Below are 20,552 nucleotides of genomic sequence, written 5' to 3' on the forward strand. Positions count from 1 at the left end.
GTATAACATAATAAGGCAATGTACATCAATCACATTGTTGTTCAAGCATAATTCTCATAAAAATAAGATAAGACAAATTGTACTACATTTTAATTTCATTAATCCTTAATTCACAACCATAAAATAAAACTATTTAGAGAATTTAAAGGAGCTAAATGATTAATATCAATTCCAAAATCGTTAAGTAATAAAAAATTATCATCCAAATGTTTTTACATAGATTAGATTCTAATATTAAGGTTTACATGTTTTATCTAAAATTCATTGCATATCCAAAAGAACAAAATACATCTAGTCTATAAGGATATATGTATAATTAAATAGATCTACTTCGGTCGGGAAGATGAAGGCCCTGCACAAAAAAAATTATAATAAAAATTTAAATCTATTTATAGTTTATGTACTTTCTCAAATTTAATTTATTATATTCCACCAATACACGACTACATTTTATATGTTTTCCCACATGTCATCTGTATCATCGATTTATTATTATTTTCTCTTCTTATCTTCAAATAGCTATGTCATTATAATCTTTTATCATAATTCGTAAATATTGATATCAGATGCCCTAATATTATTGGTCATCCCTAATCCGGATAGACTAATCAATGTCAATATCGCTTCTAATACCAATATCATTAGCCATCATCACTTAGATGACTAATCAGAATATACCGACACCTTTTCCTCTAGGTATCATTAGCTACCACCACCTTAAGCTACTAATCTAATCAAGTATTTATCGATATCAGTATTATCTTATTGACATCATTAGCCCCCATCACCTGAGACAACTAATCAAGTAATACGTAACATTATTGGTATCATTAGCCCCAATAATTGGCTTGGCTAATCAAGTCATTGTAAAAACTCATTTATCATGGTTTTGACAATATCAATGTGTCTGCATGGATATCATTAGCTTTTCAACTTTGGAGTAGGTAATCAAGATTCCAGTAAATGCTGATGTAGATGTAATTTCATCGATATCATTAGCTTTTATTAATTGGGATAGCTAATCAATTGCACTTTTCTTCCATTTCTTTCTCCTTTTACTCTTTCAAACTAAATACATAGTCTATCCATATAATAAACATAAGAAAAAAAAAATCAAGAACTGAATTAAAAAAAAATTCTAATAGTTAGGAATAACATTAAAACCATTTGGGATAATAGAAGGTAATTAACAAAAACTAATTGAGGAGGGGAAACACTATTAACCTCTTCACAAAGTAATATTTATTGGAACGATTTTTATTTCTTTGAAAATTAATTGTTATTTCAATTTCATTCATTAACATTGGATTTATTAAGGATTGAGTTTTATAATTTATTTTGATTTGTTTTCTATAAGGTAATCGCAATTTTATAACCCGGGTCGTTAGTTTTGCGGGTTAACATGATTGAATTGAGTTTTTTTTGTCCTTTTTTGTAATTGGATTTTTTATTTTAATTTCTTCATTCACTATTTGAGTTGATTGAGAATTAATCTTTGTAATTTATTTTGATTTGCTTTTTGTAAGGTTATCACAGTCTCATGATCTAAGATAAGAGTTTAATGGGTTAACCCGGGTTGACTTGTATCTTTTTTTTAATTGATTTTTTTTCAATCTCATCTTTAAATGTTTGATTGATTAAGAATTGAGTTTCAAAATTTATTTTTATTTGCTTTTTATTAGGTTATCATGGTTTCATAATTCAGATTTAACCCAGGTTGACTCTAGTTTTTTTAGTCATTTTATAATTGATTTTTTATAATTTTATTTTTTAATATTGAGTTGATTGATCAATAAATATATATTTTTTTAATTTTCTTTCTATAAGGTTATCATGGTCTCATGATCTAAGTCACAAATTTTACATGTTAACGTGGGTTGACTCAGGTCGATCTAATATGTTGTCGTTTTAATATTTTTAAAAATTATTATCTTGAATTTTTTATTATTCAAACTATGTTTTTTTTCGTGATTGTTTAAGTTGTTTTTAGACTTCCTAAATTAATCAGGTTACATCATATCAAGACCTATATAATAATTATTTTTTTCTTCAGAACACATTAACCATACTTAAATATTAATATTTTTCCATTTAAAAAAACTGAAATGAACCATAGCTTAGCGTGGATAAAATATCTAGTAGGGCATCTAAACATGAAAAAAAAAGTTTACTGGAAAAAGAAAGGAAAATAAAAAGCTGTTTGTAATTCGGGGTGGGGAGATCCTGAACCGGGCCGATTCCCATTCCATCCACAAATGAAAACAAACTAGGATTTAGTCATTCATACAACCAAACACCATCTTATCTTTTATTGACTTTTAATGTGAGAAATGTCTCAACCAAAGCTCCGAACACGAAGGAAAACCAGTAGTCATGCTTTCTGTTCATAATGAAAGTTTGAGACAGAAATTCGTGGATCAATTTAATTTTTACAAGCCCTAAGCATATGACAGCAGAAACTGCTGGTCAGATGCAAATTGATCTTCAGAGGCAAGTGGAATCCAAAACAAAATTATTAGAAAGATGCTCCTTTTGCGATGGTTTGTCAGAACATAGCCCATTTGAATCCCTGCCAGGAGTCAATTTAAGAGACGAAGGCATTTTGAGATTTGATTGGTCCGGCAATTCTACATTTCAGTTTGAGCAGCACATTAACGTTCCCAGCTAATCAATCATCTATAAGCTTGAGTGGTTCTACATTGCTTTCCAGAAAGGAAAATGAATCCTCAGAGGGAGGTGCTAAATCTTCAATCCTGTAGTGTCTCAACTTCATGAGACAGAAATTTATGCAGTGGCTAGTACAGCACGGCACTTGTTGAACACATCTTTGTCTGCAGGAATGGTAGTCATGGATGCCTATGTCTAGCGTGAGCAAAAAGACTGCAGCGATGGGAAAAAGAGCAGCTTTTAACAATTTTTATACCTGACATGTAAAACTATAACACGCTGTTTCAGTCAAATTTACAGTTCTGTAGTAAATCTTTTGCCGTGCCTTTTCCTATTCCTCTTATCTCTGGAAGGGATAATCACACATTGCAAGCAAACTAGTTAGAAATGAAGCCTAACTAGTCCTAAAGATAAGATTCACAATCTTCAAGCCTCATTACATTCTTAAACACTCAAAACAACAACAAAAAAACTTACAGAACTGTACAAATGATTCAATCATGGCAGATGACCATGAGATTGTATGGTAAATTTTGGTACCAAGAAGGATGAACAGCACTGTATTGATTTTAGTCGGTAGAACCTCCCCGCCAGTATCCCGAGTTGCTAATTCCACATTCTGATAAAAACTTCTGATATTCAAGTTCAAGTTTGTCGTATGCATGAGAGACTTCTTCAAATGAATTTTGATCTTGCTCTGCAGAAGTACCCTGCACAAGATGGAAACCATCATAGCAAGCACAATCTCTTTTTTCCTTCTTTCCTTTTTGAGGCATTCAAATTAAGATTCTATTGACAATTCGAAGAATAAGATCTATTTGATGAGGAATTTAGGACTTGTTAAATTCCATGTCGGTCCAATTAAGAAATTATCAAGCCATGTGAACCATTTATCAAGAGAATAATAATAAGATTGTAAAGATAAGAAAAGCTTATGCAAAGTAAATAAATCAAGAAAATAAAATATAAAATAAATTAAATATCATATCAATAATCTTAGGTCGTAAATATTACTCTGGGAAAAAATAATTTACACAATCACGAATTCTTCTGTATTCACTCCTGCAGTTTCCATTTCACAATTGGTAATCAAACTTGTGCAGTATCTCATTTGATAGGATAAAAGTACATTATAAAGCAACAGAATGTTGGCAGCCTATGAGCAAGAGAAAAAGGACACAAGATGGCAACAACGCAAACAAATCAATGCAAACTCAGCAAAACTTAACGAGGGCAAAGCAGCTCCAATTAAAAATCTTGATATAAGGCATTTAATTTGGCAAGAAACATGCATCTTCAAAGAAAATGAAATCAAAGTCATGAATGATCTTTATATAGTATATCAATACTTTCTTCATTCGAAGTCCTAAATGCTCTCTCTCTCCCCCTCTCTCTCCAGTGCATTTGTAGCTGGGGAAAGAGGGGATGGTCATTGAATAACCAACCATAACCAGGATGTTAAGCTTTGTCATATCAAATACTCATGTCCAATAATCCTAAATTTCACAGCATGACACGAGCTGCAACATGTAATAGAATTGAAAAGAAAAAAAGAAAGAAACAAGTACAAAACCAAAGTAGAATATTAAGATTTAGGGTATCCATCAAACCTCAACCATAATAATTTGCATCATCATAACTCCATCAATAATGTGACATACTCGTAACTGTTAAAGGAAGATGGCAAATGAAATTAAAACCAAAGCGATGAGCTTACAGTGGAATTTAGTATTGGTTCACCATCCAAATTATCTGGCTCCCTTATGTCACTGAGAGCATGTTTCCAACGTTTACTCTCGGGCACATCATGATGCTTCCTTGATTCATTCGAAGCTTGGCATCCCATGTTTCTACGAGCTCTAGTGTGAAAGGCACCAATTATGCATCTGATGCAAAATGCTAATGCAGGAACCAGAACTAGAAAATAACCAGTGGCTTTAGCCTGATAATAGAGTGGACAAGGCTGTTGAGGTCACTACTATTGATGAATTTGTAAGACAAAATAAGTTGGGATATGACAATGAATGTCATACTATGAAAATCAATGAAGCAAAGTGTTTTAGTACAGAGCTTACATGTGGCAAACGGAGGGTGGTTACTGTGATGAAGGGCTTTTGGTTTAGAACCCCATCCATAATCCTCATAAAGTTCTGAAGCCTTTCTAGTTGATCAAAGCTAGGCGATTCACATTTCTTGACCTGATACTGATTGAGGCACAAACACTAAGTACCTTTAGAACCCAGAAAACAAATCAAAACTCCACAAAACACAGCTTATGACCTCCAAGCGTGCAAGTCAACTTGGATTAAATTTTACTGTATAGTTATGGCTGCAATGGTGAATTCATTCCTTTAACTATTTATATCATATGTCAACAAACAAGACAACCTGTGTTACGATCTATCTGCAAGTCGTTCATGTAAAAGTTAAAATTATAGTTTCCCTGTCTTTGAGCTCTCCTGGAGTCGTAACTGAAGAAAAATGACTTGCAGATTGAACTTTTTAAATACATTCTGTACAGTTGGGTCGCATTGAATAGCCTCAACTCATAATAAACAATCAACAGATCATAAGCTAGTTAAAAGGAAAGTGGTTTTCTTAGTACATGGTATTTCATATATATTTCCGAGTGGCTCCTCATTAAGTGTAGAGTGGCAACTATTTCACAAATGACTTAAATTGACAATCTCATTGCTAAAACAAAAACATGAAAGCAAAATCTTGCTCTAGAATGCAGGAGGAATACAATGGTACCACCAGCCTTAAGGAAAAATAGGACATGAATTTGAATGATGCAAGAATTGCATTCTAACATACATGTATTCACGCCACAAATATCATGTCTACAACAAGTTTAATTATCAGATATACATTGCAGAGCATGATTGCAAAAGAACCAGTTTCCTTTTTTTTTTTTTTTGTCTGTGTCTAAACAGTAATTAATCCATTTGTAAATGATAATGCAACTCTGCTCACCACTTGAGTGTCTGCAGGGGCAGATGCAGGAATGTTAAGAAGCTGTCCTTCGAAAACAAGATCAACATCCAATATATTCTTATTAGCTGCAGCAACAGAATATATAGACACCCCATACTGCTTGGAAATTGAAGTTAATGTTTCACCCCTGCCATAAAATTTGTTCGAGTAAATGGGCCAGTATTGTAGAACCACAACAACCATCCAAGTTTTCAACACACACATTTTCATAGTGAATGGCCAATCAGCAGTTAAAATTGTTCAAGAAACAAAAAATTGCCCTTAGCTTTGTATGTTTTATCTTAATCAAAGAAAAAAGTATACAACTCAACTTCCCAGCAAATGAAAAGGAAAATCTCCATGCTTTTTGAAACCAGTTACAAACAAAATATATGAAGTATGCCATTCACATCTACTTAGCTAACTGTCAGCAATGTGCAGCAAATAGATAAATAAACAAATTACTATTTCAGTTATTACTCTTTGACCGCATGAAGCAAGTAGGGATTGGTGGAGCTTTGACACTTTGAAATATCCTGAATATGAAATCTCCATCTCTGAAACCACAAAACTAATTAATGGCTCACTACAAAAATAAGCAAAATGCGAGACTGAAATCAAGTATAAGCTTCTTCTCTTATTCTTCTTTCTTAAGTAGCAAGAACATCAATCCGATAAAAAAGAGAAGACATGGACTTGAATAACTTTGAAACCCATCTCTTATATTCCAAAAAAAATGCAAAGTTTATCAACATAACCAGAAGAAATATGTCATCACTTCTCTTTCTTTTGTACAAATTTCTTGGCAACCAAACAAAGCAAAATAACAGGGAAAGAAAGATTGTACCTCTGCAAGAACGGTAAAATGCTTCTTACTGTTAACCCACCATTTCAAGCTGCAATTGAAACACACACACACACACAACAACAACAACAACAACAACAACAACAAAGAAAAGAAAAGAAAAGAAAAGGATCAAATCTTTAGCGAATAAAGAGAGAAACAATGAAAGTGCATTAATGGGTCAGAAGAAAAAAGAAGAAACCTTGGAGATGGGAAGGTAGTTTTAGGATTTGGAAAATGGAATCTGGGAAGAGAAAGATCAGAGAATCGTCTATGGCTAAGCTTCACTTCCATCACTCATACTCTAAAGTCTAAACGAATAGATTCCTTTTCTGTTTCAATTGGATTTATTGGCGCTACAAGTTAAACTGGATGCGTGAGCAATCACAATTCACATCGTGTTCAATTGGATTTATAGACACACTAGGCACGTCCCGCGTTACAGTGCGTGTCGGTAATGCAAATGCATAAAAAAAAAAGTAAATAAGGTTAATAAGTCAGATTTATTTTAATTAATTATATTAATCAGATATATTTTTTTAAAATATCACGATATCTTGAAAAGAAAAAGATAGGAGCACGAAATTGGATAATAAAAGGATAAACACTAAAAAACATAACATGAAAAAAATTAACTACACAAAAAAATTTAAAATAAAAAATGATAATTAAAATAATGAGGGCAAAAATAAAAAAATAAATTAGAGGAAAACTATTTTTTTATTGGAGAGTTAAATTGAAAAAAAATAACTAAAACAAAAAAAAACTAAGGAAGAAATTGAAAAAAAAACAACATAAACTTGGTTTGAAATGTGAGATTAGAAACCAATAAATTTTTTTCATAAAAGAGTTAAGGAAAAAGAAATTCAAAGAATAAGGATCAAATAAAAAAATATATGAAAAATTAAAATTGAAGTAGTAAATAAAAAAGAAATAACTCGAGGGCAAAGGATGATAAAAATAAATTAAAAGAAAAAAAAAGGCACATATTTTTTGTTTGGAGGGTTAAATTGAAAATAAAAATAACTCTAACAAAAAAGAAAAAAAATAGAGGATTAAATTGAAAAGAATAACACAAAATAAACTTGGATTTAAGGGTGAAGTTGAGGAAAAAAAATTATATAAAAGAGTCAAGTAAAAAAAATAAGAAATTAAAAGAATAAGAACCAAATTGAAAAGTATAATATATAACAAATTGGAATTGAATGACTAAATTAAAAGGAAACAAAACTCCTATTAAAAAGTCAAGGATAAAAATAAGAAGTCAAAAGAAGGACCGAATCACAAATATAAAAAACCAAAGAAACCCAATCAGCAATTTGTAGGGGAGAGGAGAGAAAAGAAGATTGAAAAAGAAAGGTCCGCTGACGACAAACCACCCACACATTGATGACACGCAATATACCAGCTGAAAGAGGACGCGACAGTGTGTCTAACTACACGAAAAATAGTTAGGTTTATCTAGGGGGAGGCGCCGCACGCACCGCCCAAAGTGCGCAAGTGCCTACCACGTGCTGGTGCGTACAATGCATGTGCCATCAACATTTTGAAATCTAATATTATTTTATTCTAGTAAAATATGATAATTCCCTTGATAAAACATAAAAATAATGACATAATCAAGTGAAAATACATAAATACCACTTGATCGAAAGCTTTGATTGTTTTGAATTAAAAAACATTTTAGTAATCTAAACGTAATCTAAAATAGAAAAAAACCGATAATACCCCTAGACTAAAGGCATATAATTTTCTCTCCAAGTACGCTTTAGTATTTTCATTGTTCATATAAAACAAAAGGACCACAATATCCTTTTAAGCAAAGCCATTTGTTATTTGAATGAGTGGAAAATTAATAATTTCATTGTTGTAGTCCATAGTGAAATGTCTCTAAAGCTACAATAAAAATAATGTAAAAACCCTCCCCTTTTAGTATATTTTTATATGCTATCCATTTGACCCACTGTTGCATGTAAGATATTTTTGCTTTTTTAAAAAAAAATTATATATGCAGCTTTTTTATATATATTTTTGTATACAAAAAAATTATAAGTGTAAATCAAAAAACCTATACATACATGTAACCAAATAAATTCAAAACTATGTATGTTAATAAATGAAAAATAAAAGTCATTAATGATAAATAAAAACAAAAATAGAAAAATCAAGAGACATATATAAATAAAGATATTTACCCTCACAACACATACTTTTTGACTGATTGTGTTTAATGACTTTGTTTATCAAAATCAAATTTTTATTTAATCAAACAAAAAATAAACACACATGAAATTGATTGAATAAAATAAAAAAGAACAAAATATATTATGTAAGGATACATATATTAGAAATATTATCGAAAAATAAATATTTTCTATTCATCCAAAACATAAAAATAAAATGTTATAGATGAATTCAAATAATTTGTTCAAAAAAATTAAATGCATGCAAAATAATTAAAAAACAATTTAAAAGAGTCTAAATAAACAAAACAAAAGAGCGACGGTATTAATTTAAATATAAATTAAAAATTTATTTTGAGAAAAGACATCAAGGCATAAAGTAAAAAAAAAATAGGAAAAAAAGAAAATGTTAGGTGTTGCTAGGATTGGCTAGCCAGGAGAGTGCTTTGTTCATTTAGTAAGGGCTTGCATGCTTGGTCTTTTATTTTGTTTTTACTGGTAAATGGGGCGCAATTGTTTTTGACAAAAAGTCAAACGTGCGTCATCTGACTTTGCTCAAATTCTTAAACATAAAATCATGCATAATTTTTAAAGAAAAAGAAAAACACACTAAAGAATTCTTGGTCAAATTTCAATTTTATTGATTGATGGGAATAATACATTAGGCATAATTTTTTTTTTATAACATCAAAGTTTACAGGTCTACGTAGATCTTTTCCATCCATATTGGTTAGAGTTAAGGCTCCTCCTGAAAAAGTCTTTTTCACCACATACAGTCCCTTGTAATTTGGTGCCCACTTACTCTGATCTTCTCTTGATGCTAGTGAGATCTTCTTCAACACCAGATCTCTTTCTTTAAACACCCTTGACCTAACCTTTCTGTTGTATACTTTTGCCATTTTACTTTGGTATATTTGTTTATAGTAAATGGCTGTTAGCCTCTTTTCATTTATCAAGTTTAATTATTTAAATCTTAACCTTGCCCACTCTGATTCATCCAGCTCTGTATCTTTCAGAATTCATAGTGATGGAATCTCTATTTTTAAGGGTATAACCACCTCCATCCCATATACCAAAGAATACGGGGTTGTATTTGTGGAAGTTTTGATAGTGATGTGGTACGCATGAAGTGCGTACAAGAGCATCTCATGCTAATTTTTATAGGTGACCACCATTTTCTGATTGATCTTCTTGAGATTCTTATTAGCTGCTTCGACCACTCCATTCATTTTTGGTTTGTAAGGGGAAGAGTTGAGATGTTTAATCTTCCATTAGGTGCAGAGTTTCACAATTAACTTTCCATTGAAATTTTGAGTGTTACCAGTTACCAATCTTGCTAGTAAACCATAATGACAGACCAAATTCTTTTCAATGAATCTCTTGACTACTTTCTGTATTACATGAACGTAAGAGTTGCCTTCTACCCATTTAGTGAAGTAGTTAATGGCCACCAAAATGAATTTGTGCCCGTTGCTCGCTTTGGGATTGATTAGCCTTATGACATCTAAACCCCTCATATCAAAAGGCCAAAGCGAGGTCATATTGAACAGTGGTGTTGAAGGTGCATTAATCTTATCACCATATATTTGACACTTATAACACTTTTGACATGGTCTGTCTCCATGGTTAACCAGAAATACCTTGATATTTGCATTTGCTTTGCCATCATATGTCCATTGGTGTGGGTGGCACAAATCCCCTCTTGGACCTCCTCCTTCAAGGCTTGCCCAATCTTTCATTCAAACATCTAAGTAGAGTCCTATCAAATGACCTCTTATATAGGATTTTATCATCTAAGTAAAAGTTCATAGCCATTTTCCTCAAAGTATTCTCATCTATCTTAGAAGCCCTTTAAAGGTATTCTTAGTGATAGAGAAACCTCTTGTTATCACTGTACTATGGTTTCCCTTCTAGTGATTCTTTAATTGTGCAGTGAGCTTAGAGGTTTCTGACTTTGATATCCATTGGTTAGATCCTGCCCCCAACAATAACTTGTGTCTTTAAAGCTAGGGTTTCCAAGGCATCAGCAAATTGATTTTTATCTCTGTTCATGCGGGTGAATTTGATCTCTTTAAATTCATTGGCTAACTTTAAGAGATAGTTTTGATATGACTTTAACTTCTCATCCTTGGTTTGCCATTCCTCTTTTATTTGGCAGATGATCAGTATGGAATCCTCAAAGACTTTAAGCTTCTTAACTTTGAGTTCTAAAACAGCTTCTAGACCGATGATATAGGCCTCATACTCAACCATGTTATTGGTACATTCGAATTGTAGCCTTACTGAAATAGGGTATTGTTTTTTTTTTTGGGAAAATTATTACTTCTCTAACCCCATTTCCTGATATGTTTATTGCACTATCAAAGTAAAAGGTCCACCAATCACTCTCCCCACTTTCATTCTCGTTTACCAGCACATCTTCATTAGGGAGGTCAAAATTTAATGGCTCGTAGTCTTCCACAATATGATCTGCAAGATGGTTGGTAATTGCACTCCTTTTTACAGCTTTTCTTGTCATACAGACAATGTTGTATTTCGCTAACAACATTTTCCACCTTGCTATTCTACTTGACAAGTAAGGCTTTTCATAGATAGATCCACCTTCGAGATTAACCAAGTTATGTAGTATAACATATACTTTCTGAGTCTTTTTGCGCTCTACACCAAAGCACAACATAACCTTTTAATTGTTGTGCACTTAGACTCACAGTCATTGATTTTTTTTACTTAAGTAGTAAATGACTTGCTCTTTCCTTCTTGACTAGTCATGTTGACCTAACACATAACCCACGACCATTTCTATCATTGTAAATATTAGATCAAAGGCCTTCCTGGTGTTGGAGGTACTAACAATGGTGGATTTTGTAAGTACCTTTTTATCTTATCAAAGAATTCTTGATAATTATTGTCCCATACTCTTGGATTTTGTTTTCTTGACCAAGTAAAAAATTGGCTCACATGTCACCGTTAGCTAAAATATGAACCGAGCTATATTGTTTAGATGCCCAAGGATACTTCTTACTTCCTTCTCTGTCTTAGGTGCTAGCATTTCCTGGATGGCTTTGGCTTTATCTGGATCAACTTCTATTCCTCGACCACTTACTACGAAACCTAGCAGTTTTCTTATCTATACCTCGAACAAGCATTTTGCAAGATTCAATTTTAGCTGGTATTTTTATAGCCTTTAAAATAGTCTCCTCAATACTCACACATGATCTTTTTTTTCTTTGATTTTGCAAGTATATCATCCACACAGACCTTCACTTCTCGGTGCATCATATCATGAAATGGAGTGATCCAAATGGCATCACTTTATATCAGAATGTTCCCCAATGCATGACAAATATGGTCTTCTCTTTGTTTTCTTTTGCCATTCTAATATGGTTGTAGCCAGAGAATCCATCCATAAATGAATACGTGGCATTCTTTGCACCATTATCAACTAGAATGTCTATGTGAGGTAAAGTAAGTCATCCTTTGGGATTACCTTATTCAAGTCTCTATAGTCCATACACACTTAGATATTGCCATCCTTTTTAGGGACTTCGACCACGTTAGCTACCCATTAAAAATAATTGACCACATCTAGAAATCCTGCATTTCATTATTTATGTATTTCTGCCTTCACCTTAAGTAGTCAATCTGGGCGTATTCATTTGTTTTTCTACTTAACTGGTTTACTTTCCTCTACCAAGGGAATCTTGTGTACCATTATGCCAATGTCTAGACAAAGCATATCTGCATAAGTTCAGGTAAAAACATTTGCATACTTATGTAAGAGAGAGACTAACCTTTTACTTTCCTTGGCTGTAACAAGAGTGTCAACCTTCAAGTCCTTCTTTTCTTGCTCAATTCCCAAATTGATGACTTCTAGCTCCTTACTACCAGGTTTCCAAGGTTTCTCAGAGTTTTCCACTAACCTAGTAAAATCTTTCATATCTTTTTCTTCCCATTCTTCATCACCTATTGCAATAATATTATCAAAGTTTAGCCAATTATTCTTAGTGCAGTGGTTTTGTGAATCGTTGGGATTTTTAGGTTTTCTAAAAATGTAAAGTGTGCTCGTGTAAGTGTGTTGTTTGCGAAGAGATAAAAGGATGAAGGCACTTTATGGACACAAAAAATGCATGATCTTATTAAAACAAAAGTGCTCATTAAACATAAAAAATCTTGCGGCATCATGAACCAAATTATCGAAAAGACTAGAACAAGTAAAAACAAGTCAGAACATTCAACATGATCAAACAAGAGCAATTACTTTTTAAACATAATAGGAGTAGGCTCCATCTTCTAGTTCTGGTACACCTCTCTTTCATCCAATCTTCGCATAAAAGCTCTTGTAAAGGGTTCGTCAATGGCGTGGATAAAAAGCTATGACAGAACTTGATAATTTATTCCCACCTCTACTTTCTCTATCTGTCTCTTTTTTTAGCACTTCTAGATGCTGATGTGAAGATCTGCTATACCGAATCTAATCACCTTTGCAGACATTCGAAAAGATGCTTAGAGCAATGAGATGACAAGTTCCTCTTCCTCTGGCTCTTTCCCCTTAAATCCTTACCATTTTTGCTTTCCTTCTAATTTGGGCAGCCCATTTGTAATCATCTTTTTTGGGCTTATATCCAAGCCCAAACCTTTGATCCGTACATTTTAGCTTCATCACATTGATCTGTTTAGACATTCCAGTCTTGGGATCATATTGAAAAGGAATCCCATTCTTTAAAAATCATTTGGCACCATCCTTGCTGCTTTTGGAATTTTTGGCTTTCTCAGCGTTGCACCCTCAATAACCCATTCGACATTTATGATTTCAAATGCATGAATATTCCCATCTCTACAGTCTTCTGCTTCAATGAAAGGTATGACCACATTTCTAATTATTGAAATTGTCTCTTCAATTTTGACAATTATCAACATCTTATTCATGGTGTATTTCAAACACTGGTGCAGTGAATAAGCCAATGCTCCAGCTGTATGAATCCATAGCCTCCCCAATAACATATTGCAGGATGAGTGAATATCCATTACTTGCAACATCACCAAGAACATATGTGGCCCTACGTACAACTCCATTTCCAAGGTCCTTACTATTTGCCTCAACAAACCATCGTATGCTCTCGCCATCATGGTATTGGGTTTCATATGTGACTCATTGACAAACATTTCTTTCAACATATGTCTCGGTAGCACATTTAGTGCAAAACCATTATTGATTGGTACTTTTTTGATCAAAATATCTTTACACCGCACTATGATGTACAATGGCTTGTTATGCCTAGTTCTATCGGGACACATTTCATCTTCAGTGAATACACGTAATTTGAGGCTTGAATTCTTCCTACTAAATATTCCATGGCTTCTTGATTGATGTCTTAAGACACATATGCCTTATTTAACACCTTCTGCATAACCTTTCTGTGTGGTTCGAAGCTCAAAATCAAAGACAATAGTGATATTCTAGCAGGAGTTTTCTTGAGCTATTCGAAAACATTATATTCACTATGTTTCATTAGCTTCAAGAATTCATTGGTTTCTTATTTCATGACGAGTTTATTTATCTCTCCAGTCATGTCGACCACCTCTTCGGCTTTCCTTTGTTTTTTAGAGTGAAACATCTACCACTACGAGTCAAACCTCTAATTTCTGCTTGAAAAACAGGTGGTTATTGGGTGCTTTGGAAGGAGTACTTGTAGTTATGTGGTAGGACACTGTAATCTCATTTATGTGTTGCTACTAATTTGGATATGACTAACTTGGGTAGCCTACTTGTAGTGAACTGCACTTGGCACACCTTTTTATTAGGTGCCTTCATTATAAACTAACTTTTAAAGAATCCAACTTTTCTTGAAAGTGAGCATCATGATAAAAACATTCTTCATCTTCCATGTTTCTTTGTCAGAGTCGAGTGTTGTAGACTTTGCGGATTAGAGCTTTTCGAGAGCCTATATTTCAACTTGATGCATATATATTTGTTATTTACAATGATGAAAGTATATATGTGGATGCAAATGTATGCACATGAACATCAGGTATGGATTAACCTATTTAAAAAGCTAATCCATGACTTCCTTGTCAAGCATGGGTAGAATCTGTAGTCTGATAAATTTAAAGAGGTTTTGCCCAAGTCCTTAGATCAATTGAATTCCATACACATTAGAAAGTACTTAAAAAATGGGTCTTGTCTTATTTTATTTATCAAGAACAAGTCTTTCATACAAAGAGTCTTTTTTATTTAAATGTTACTCCTCTATTGGCTACATTCTTGATAAAAAAAGGAGACTTCATTCAAATATTCTTCATATTTGTGGACGTTGTTGCCAATTATATAAGCTTTCATCCATAACTTGTTTGTCTTTAGGGCTATCATATCAATTAGCCTGTCTGTTTGTTTAATCTTGTAGTGGAACAAAGTATTATCTTGAAGTAGTGTTCCATTACTAGAGGCTAATGATTCGCTGTTCCTTTCCAGCATTTAAACCATCTTCTCTAGTTGTTGGATTTGGTTTTTGGCCCTTTACAATTCTTCTTTCTCTATATCGAGGTCAACTATTTTGGTATGTTGCCATACATCAAAGCTGCTATTGTAGTTTTGCCACTCAAATTTCTTCTGCATTTTCTTCACTCTCTCTTTTTAAGACTCAAACTCAGCTTGTGTTGCATAAACTTGATCTTTAAGGGCATTTACTCTGTCCAGGTATCCCTTCATATCTGACTTAGCTACCTTTCTTGCTTCCTTTTCATCATCGGTATGGAAATGATATCAAGCTCTCAAACTTCTCTACTCCTCAATGGTGAGATTAGCTAATCTGTTCTTTTTTTTTTTAGCTTTCCATTTCAATTTATAGTGATCCCTATCTTTCTCTAAAAAAGCTATTGACTTTTTGTTAGTACGTTTTCTACTTTCCGAGGCCTTTTTTAGAGTCACTAATTCTTCTTCCATCATCACGTGTTTATTTACCAAGTCATCATACTTGACCCTTCTTTCTTCCAACCATTCATCGTTTTCTCTCAACTATTGGTTTCAGAGAGGCCTTTATCTTTTCTTTTTTTAGGAGTTGGTCTTCTAGGAATTTCTGATGACTTTTGCTATTGCGGAGCTCAATTCTCAGCTTGTCCAACTCCTTTTGCAGGTCTTCCTCATTGCTGACCCTTTTTCTTTTGGGTTCCACGGTAATGAATGGCTTATCTTGCATATGGCTTTGCTCTTTCATCCTTTGGAGCAACCTGGATAAACCACCATTCATCTATACTGAGTGATTAGGGCTAATTAAGGACTCCTTTTGATGCTCCTTCTTGTGGACTAAAACATGTTGCCCTTAGTCACTTTTGATGACGTCTAGCTTGACTAAAGAATTAGCCTTTTTAAACAGACAAATACTCTACCAACCCCCAAGTTTTTGGCATGTATTGTACTACTTCAAATTGTATGGCTACCAATAAGGGTGAGTGGCTAATATAACTAGTCAAGCCAATTAGTGGAACCCATGCTTTGTCACCATAACTCATAAGATGAGTCAAGTTGCTTACCAAAAGAAATTTCCATCTGAAATTACTTTGAGGGAGTGCTTGGTACTTCTTTACCCATGAATTCTCATCTAGGTCATTCCACTCTTCATTCAAAACCAACCCAAGAGGCCTCATATTGAACCAAAAAAAATTATTGAAGACTTCTCTCGATGTCTCCAAGTGGTTAACTATTCACATGAATAATAAAGAAATACAACACCACATTGCTCCTTTCCCGTATAGTCTATACAGGTTTAAAGATACGAAAGTTTCAACCAAGATAGCTGAAGTGAGGTTATTCTTTTCCTGTTCATACCTAATAAAAATGTTAGCAGCTTCAATGCTGATTATCCCAGCAACTTTTGAGGGAAACAGAACTAACCCAAAAATGACAAAAACAACTATTTGATACCTTACTTCAACGAGCTTTCCTTTTTCTTTATTTGTCTTCAGTTTATTCTCAATCATCTTACACTTAAACCCTCCATTAGATGTCCTGTACTAATCAACTTGGTCTAGATGTAGGGTTTTACAACCGCTACAATTATACTATCTATTCTTTACCTAAAATACACTTTGTGAGGGTTATTTAAGAAACTCAAGAGCTGAGCATACTCTTCAGTGGTAGGGGTCATATCAACATACTTGAAGGTGAAACATTTGTAGCTTGGATCCTAGAAGTGCATCAAAGCTTTGACTACTAAAATCTGAACAAGGATCCCTATCAAATGAGCAATTCTCCCATACTGTTTCTCAAATAGATTCTCATCTATGCACCCTAGAATTGGTATCAACTTCTTTATGTTGTCTACGGAGTAGTATACTTTGGTTATGTACGGTAATTCCTTAACCTTGGTTCTTGGGTGAGAGTTCTATCATCTCAGATCTTTCCTTGTATTCTTAAAAGGTCATGGAAGTCATGGTCTTAGCTAAAAAATCTTATAGAGTTCAAGATTTTAATTTGATTTGCCTTAGTGTTTGTGAATTACTAAGGAGTTCATGACGTGAAGGTTCTATATCATTACAAGAGGGGTAAGTTTCATAACTGGTCTCAAAGGTCTATGAACTGCCTAGTGACTACCTTACGTGAAGTCAATATAAGGGTTTACAAGGAATGATTGAGGTACGGTGTGACCGCTATTATTGAGTAAATACTCAACTAATAGTTGAATGTTTAACTAATTTAAACCCTGACTGAAAGTTTTGAGGTAGACCGTTACTCGCCACTTAATTTAGAATTGAATATATTAGCAAAATTAAAATGCATGAGGGCATTAATTCATATCCGATATACTTATGCATGTACATGAAGTAAAAATGCACCCTAAAATTAAATTAAACAGACCAACAAAAATACACAGGCAAACAATCAAACAAGCAAAGCTTAGTCCAACCAAACAAGGCATCCTCAATGGAGTTGCCATCTTGTCGCGGAGCGACATCGAATAGTAGGCTACCCTCCTAAGAGGTGTTGAGAAAGGAAAGGGTTTCGAGTATATCATAAAGTTATGATTATGAAGTTTAGGAGTCATCACCTATTATTAAGGTTATTAGAAAACCTATGGTATGCGAGAGTCTGAGTAAGAGACTAGTTGTGTAATGGGAAGATGCATCACCGCTAGCGCACCCTACCTGAGATAAGCTGCATTGTTGTTAATTATTTATGCTGCATATAGAATGAATTGTTGTTCTTCATGCAACAACCTTACTGTGGGGAAAGGGATGTAGAAGAAAAAGAAGAAGGGGGAGAAGGTTACCTGGCATAGGAGCTTCAGCTACAATGAGGAGGTCTTACTGGTGGTTGAGGAGGCCTTGATGGAGGAAATGGTGATCGACATTAATTGCTGGGGAAGGAAAAAGAAGAAACTTGCAGAGGAGAGAGAAAAGCTAGCAGTGGTTGTCTCTGTTGCCAATGAGGAGATAAATTGGAGGAGGAGGTTGTATTGTAGTCGTTCACGGTGGTTCTGAGGTTGTGGTGGCTGGGAAGGCAGTAGAGAGAGAAAGAAAAGAGAGAACTGATTGTGGAGAGAAAAAAACCGGGGAGGGAGGCTGGTTTTTTGTCAACTGTACACCCAATTTTATTCGTCCTCTAGCCATGAAATCCACGTCTATTTATAGGTTGGAAGAGGGATATTTTGTCTTTAATGGTGTCAAATCTTAGCCCTTGATTCAGCTCCAAAGGATTCCAACCGTTGTCTCGAAGTTGCCATCATGGCTTGAAGAAGTTGTTGCATAAAGGTTGGTTGGGTTGGTAATTTTGAGGCAGCGCCGAGGCCGCTGTGGTGTCAATTGGTAAGAAAGGGCTAGGGGTGATCATTTTCTGTTCGGTTCGGTTTTTATCAAAAAAAAGTAACCAAACCGAAACTTTTTTGTTAAAAAAAATCGAAACCGAACTGAAACCAGGTCAAACCGACCGGTTTCAGTTCGGTTCGGTTCGGTTTTTTAGGGAAAAAACCGGTTTGGCTCGGTTTTTTCCGGTTTGGCTCTGTTTTTCTGGTTTGGCTCGGTTTGGCTCGGTTTTTTTTTTTTCTGGTTTTTCAGTTTTGGTTTTGTTTTTTGCTTATAAAACCGAAACCGAACCGAACTGGCCGATTTTTTCAAAATTTTAATCGGTTTAATCGGTTTTTTTCGGTTCGGTTTTTTCAGTTATTTTTTTTCGATTTTCTCGGTTTAATCGGTTTTTTGGTTTTTTTGCTCACCCCTAGAAAAGGCCATATTAGGGTGTTGTCAGATGTTAGGTCATCGTTTGTGTGTAAGTTTTTTTAAACTTGGTGGAGAGATGAAGCATTGAATGCTTTGGAAAAGAGGTCACCCGAGTAGCTTTTGGGCGAAACAAATGATGAAATGTTCCAGACAACACGTCGTTTGGTCTTTCTTTTTCTTTTTTTACTGTTCGGTCAAAACAACACTGTTTTGGTCAAAACATGCTGTTTCATTTAAATGAAGCGGTGTCATTTTGGCTTTTAGGGTTTTAATTTAGGGATTTGGATAAAGTTTAATTTGGTCCTCTGATTTTTAGTTTCTTTCAATTACACCCTTAATTGACCCTAAACTTTTAATTTTATGCAATTTTGCCTCTGTCGAACTTCAATGCCAACCTCATATTTTAGCGTCCTTTTCACATTAGCCCTTGGTCTTGGTTTTATGCATTTTGATCATTAATTGGCCATTAAAATTTCAATTTGTTTCAATTTCACCCTTAATTTCAATCAATTGAGTTCCTATAGTTCGGTGCCTTTTGTAAAATAGTTATTGGTTGCGAATTTCTTCAATTCAACCACTAATTGACCCCAAAACCTTGATTTTCTTGCAATTTTACCCCTAATTTGAACTTATTGACTTTGTAAAAATTAAGTTTGGTCTTCTAAATTCCAATCTTCTCAATTAAGCTCAAATTAGGCTCCTAAACTTATTGTTTCACCAATTAAGCCCCTAAAAAAAATAATTTTACTCATTTAAGGTATAATTACGTCCTTGCACCTAATTAAATCTTTCAATTGGACCCAAATTAATTCTTAAACACAATTAAATGTTAATTTGGCCTATAATTAAATCAAATTGACCTATTAAAAATCTAATTATGTATATTCGTCCAATAATGATTTAATTTGACATTGAATCTGTATTATCTCTTCAGTTTTAGGTATAATAGGGTGCAATTATGCTCCCAATTTCATCTGAAATCGCAACTTGATCTTCCTCTATATTTGAAATCCTCCTATCTTGTTTTTGCCAAAATGCCAGTCTTCTTACTATTATTATTAATTTTTTGATTTTTTTATTTTGAAAATAAAAAAATTTAATTTAGGGAATAACCTAGAAATTAGTTATGATAGCCATGACGACCTCGACACCAACCTCTCTACCAACATCTCCGCCACGAGCCACCCACTCAACCACTAATAGACGACCCTTACATTAGGAGTAGCTATAAACTTTCTTCCAGCAGCCAACACCACCACCAGTCAACAGTAAGACCAGCCAGCCTCTCCTTCCACATCAGGTAATCCCCTTCTCTCTTCTCCTCCTTCCTTTTCTCCCCCCACTATAACTTCAACTCCTGCATGCAAAACAATAATTTATTCTACATGTAGGAGACAAAATTAATTAACATGGTTGCTGGGCCGGACCATCAACCATGTGGGCTGGACCCATTTTGGCCTAACCCAAACAGCTAGGCTGGGTCTAGCCCACCTAAAAAAATGATTTGTTGGGCCGCCAGTCGGCCCACCCGACTAAGTCAGAGTGGACCTGTTTCGGCCTAGTCTAGATAGCTAAGCCGGGTCCAGCCCAATTTATAATTTTTTAATACTATAATAATATTAAAATATTAAAAAAAGGAAAATTTCAAACTTTTCTAAGGGTATTTTTTTAAA

General features: G+C 33.9%; 1 protein-coding gene across 4 annotated transcripts; it reads right to left on the reverse strand.

Annotated features, from left to right (window-relative positions):
• Nucleotides 1-2,889: 2,889 nt before the first annotated feature.
• LOC133669095 (uncharacterized) lies at nt 2,890-6,885 on the reverse strand. 4 transcript variants are annotated; one of them, XM_062089111.1, is made up of 7 exons: nt 6,690-6,885; nt 6,491-6,539; nt 6,124-6,200; nt 5,644-5,791; nt 4,743-4,889; nt 4,385-4,630; nt 2,890-3,377 (listed from the first exon to the last, which is right to left on the reverse strand). In XM_062089111.1, exons 1-7 carry the CDS (start codon nt 6,779-6,781, stop codon nt 3,237-3,239), a joined length of 900 nt encoding a protein of 299 aa, XP_061945095.1. In that variant the 5' UTR covers nt 6,782-6,885; the 3' UTR covers nt 2,890-3,236. The 4 variants fall into 4 exon arrangements, with proteins under 4 accessions (XP_061945095.1, XP_061945096.1, XP_061945097.1 ...); XM_062089112.1 differs by having other exon boundaries at nt 4,743-4,871; nt 6,690-6,884; XM_062089113.1 differs by having other exon boundaries at nt 4,385-4,609; nt 6,690-6,884.
• Between the last annotated feature and the right edge of the window lie 13,667 nt (nt 6,886-20,552).

The sequence above is a fragment of the Populus nigra genome, chromosome 12 (assembly GCF_951802175.1).
Source record: "Populus nigra chromosome 12, ddPopNigr1.1, whole genome shotgun sequence".
In the NCBI taxonomy this organism is placed as follows: domain Eukaryota; kingdom Viridiplantae; phylum Streptophyta; class Magnoliopsida; order Malpighiales; family Salicaceae; genus Populus; species Populus nigra.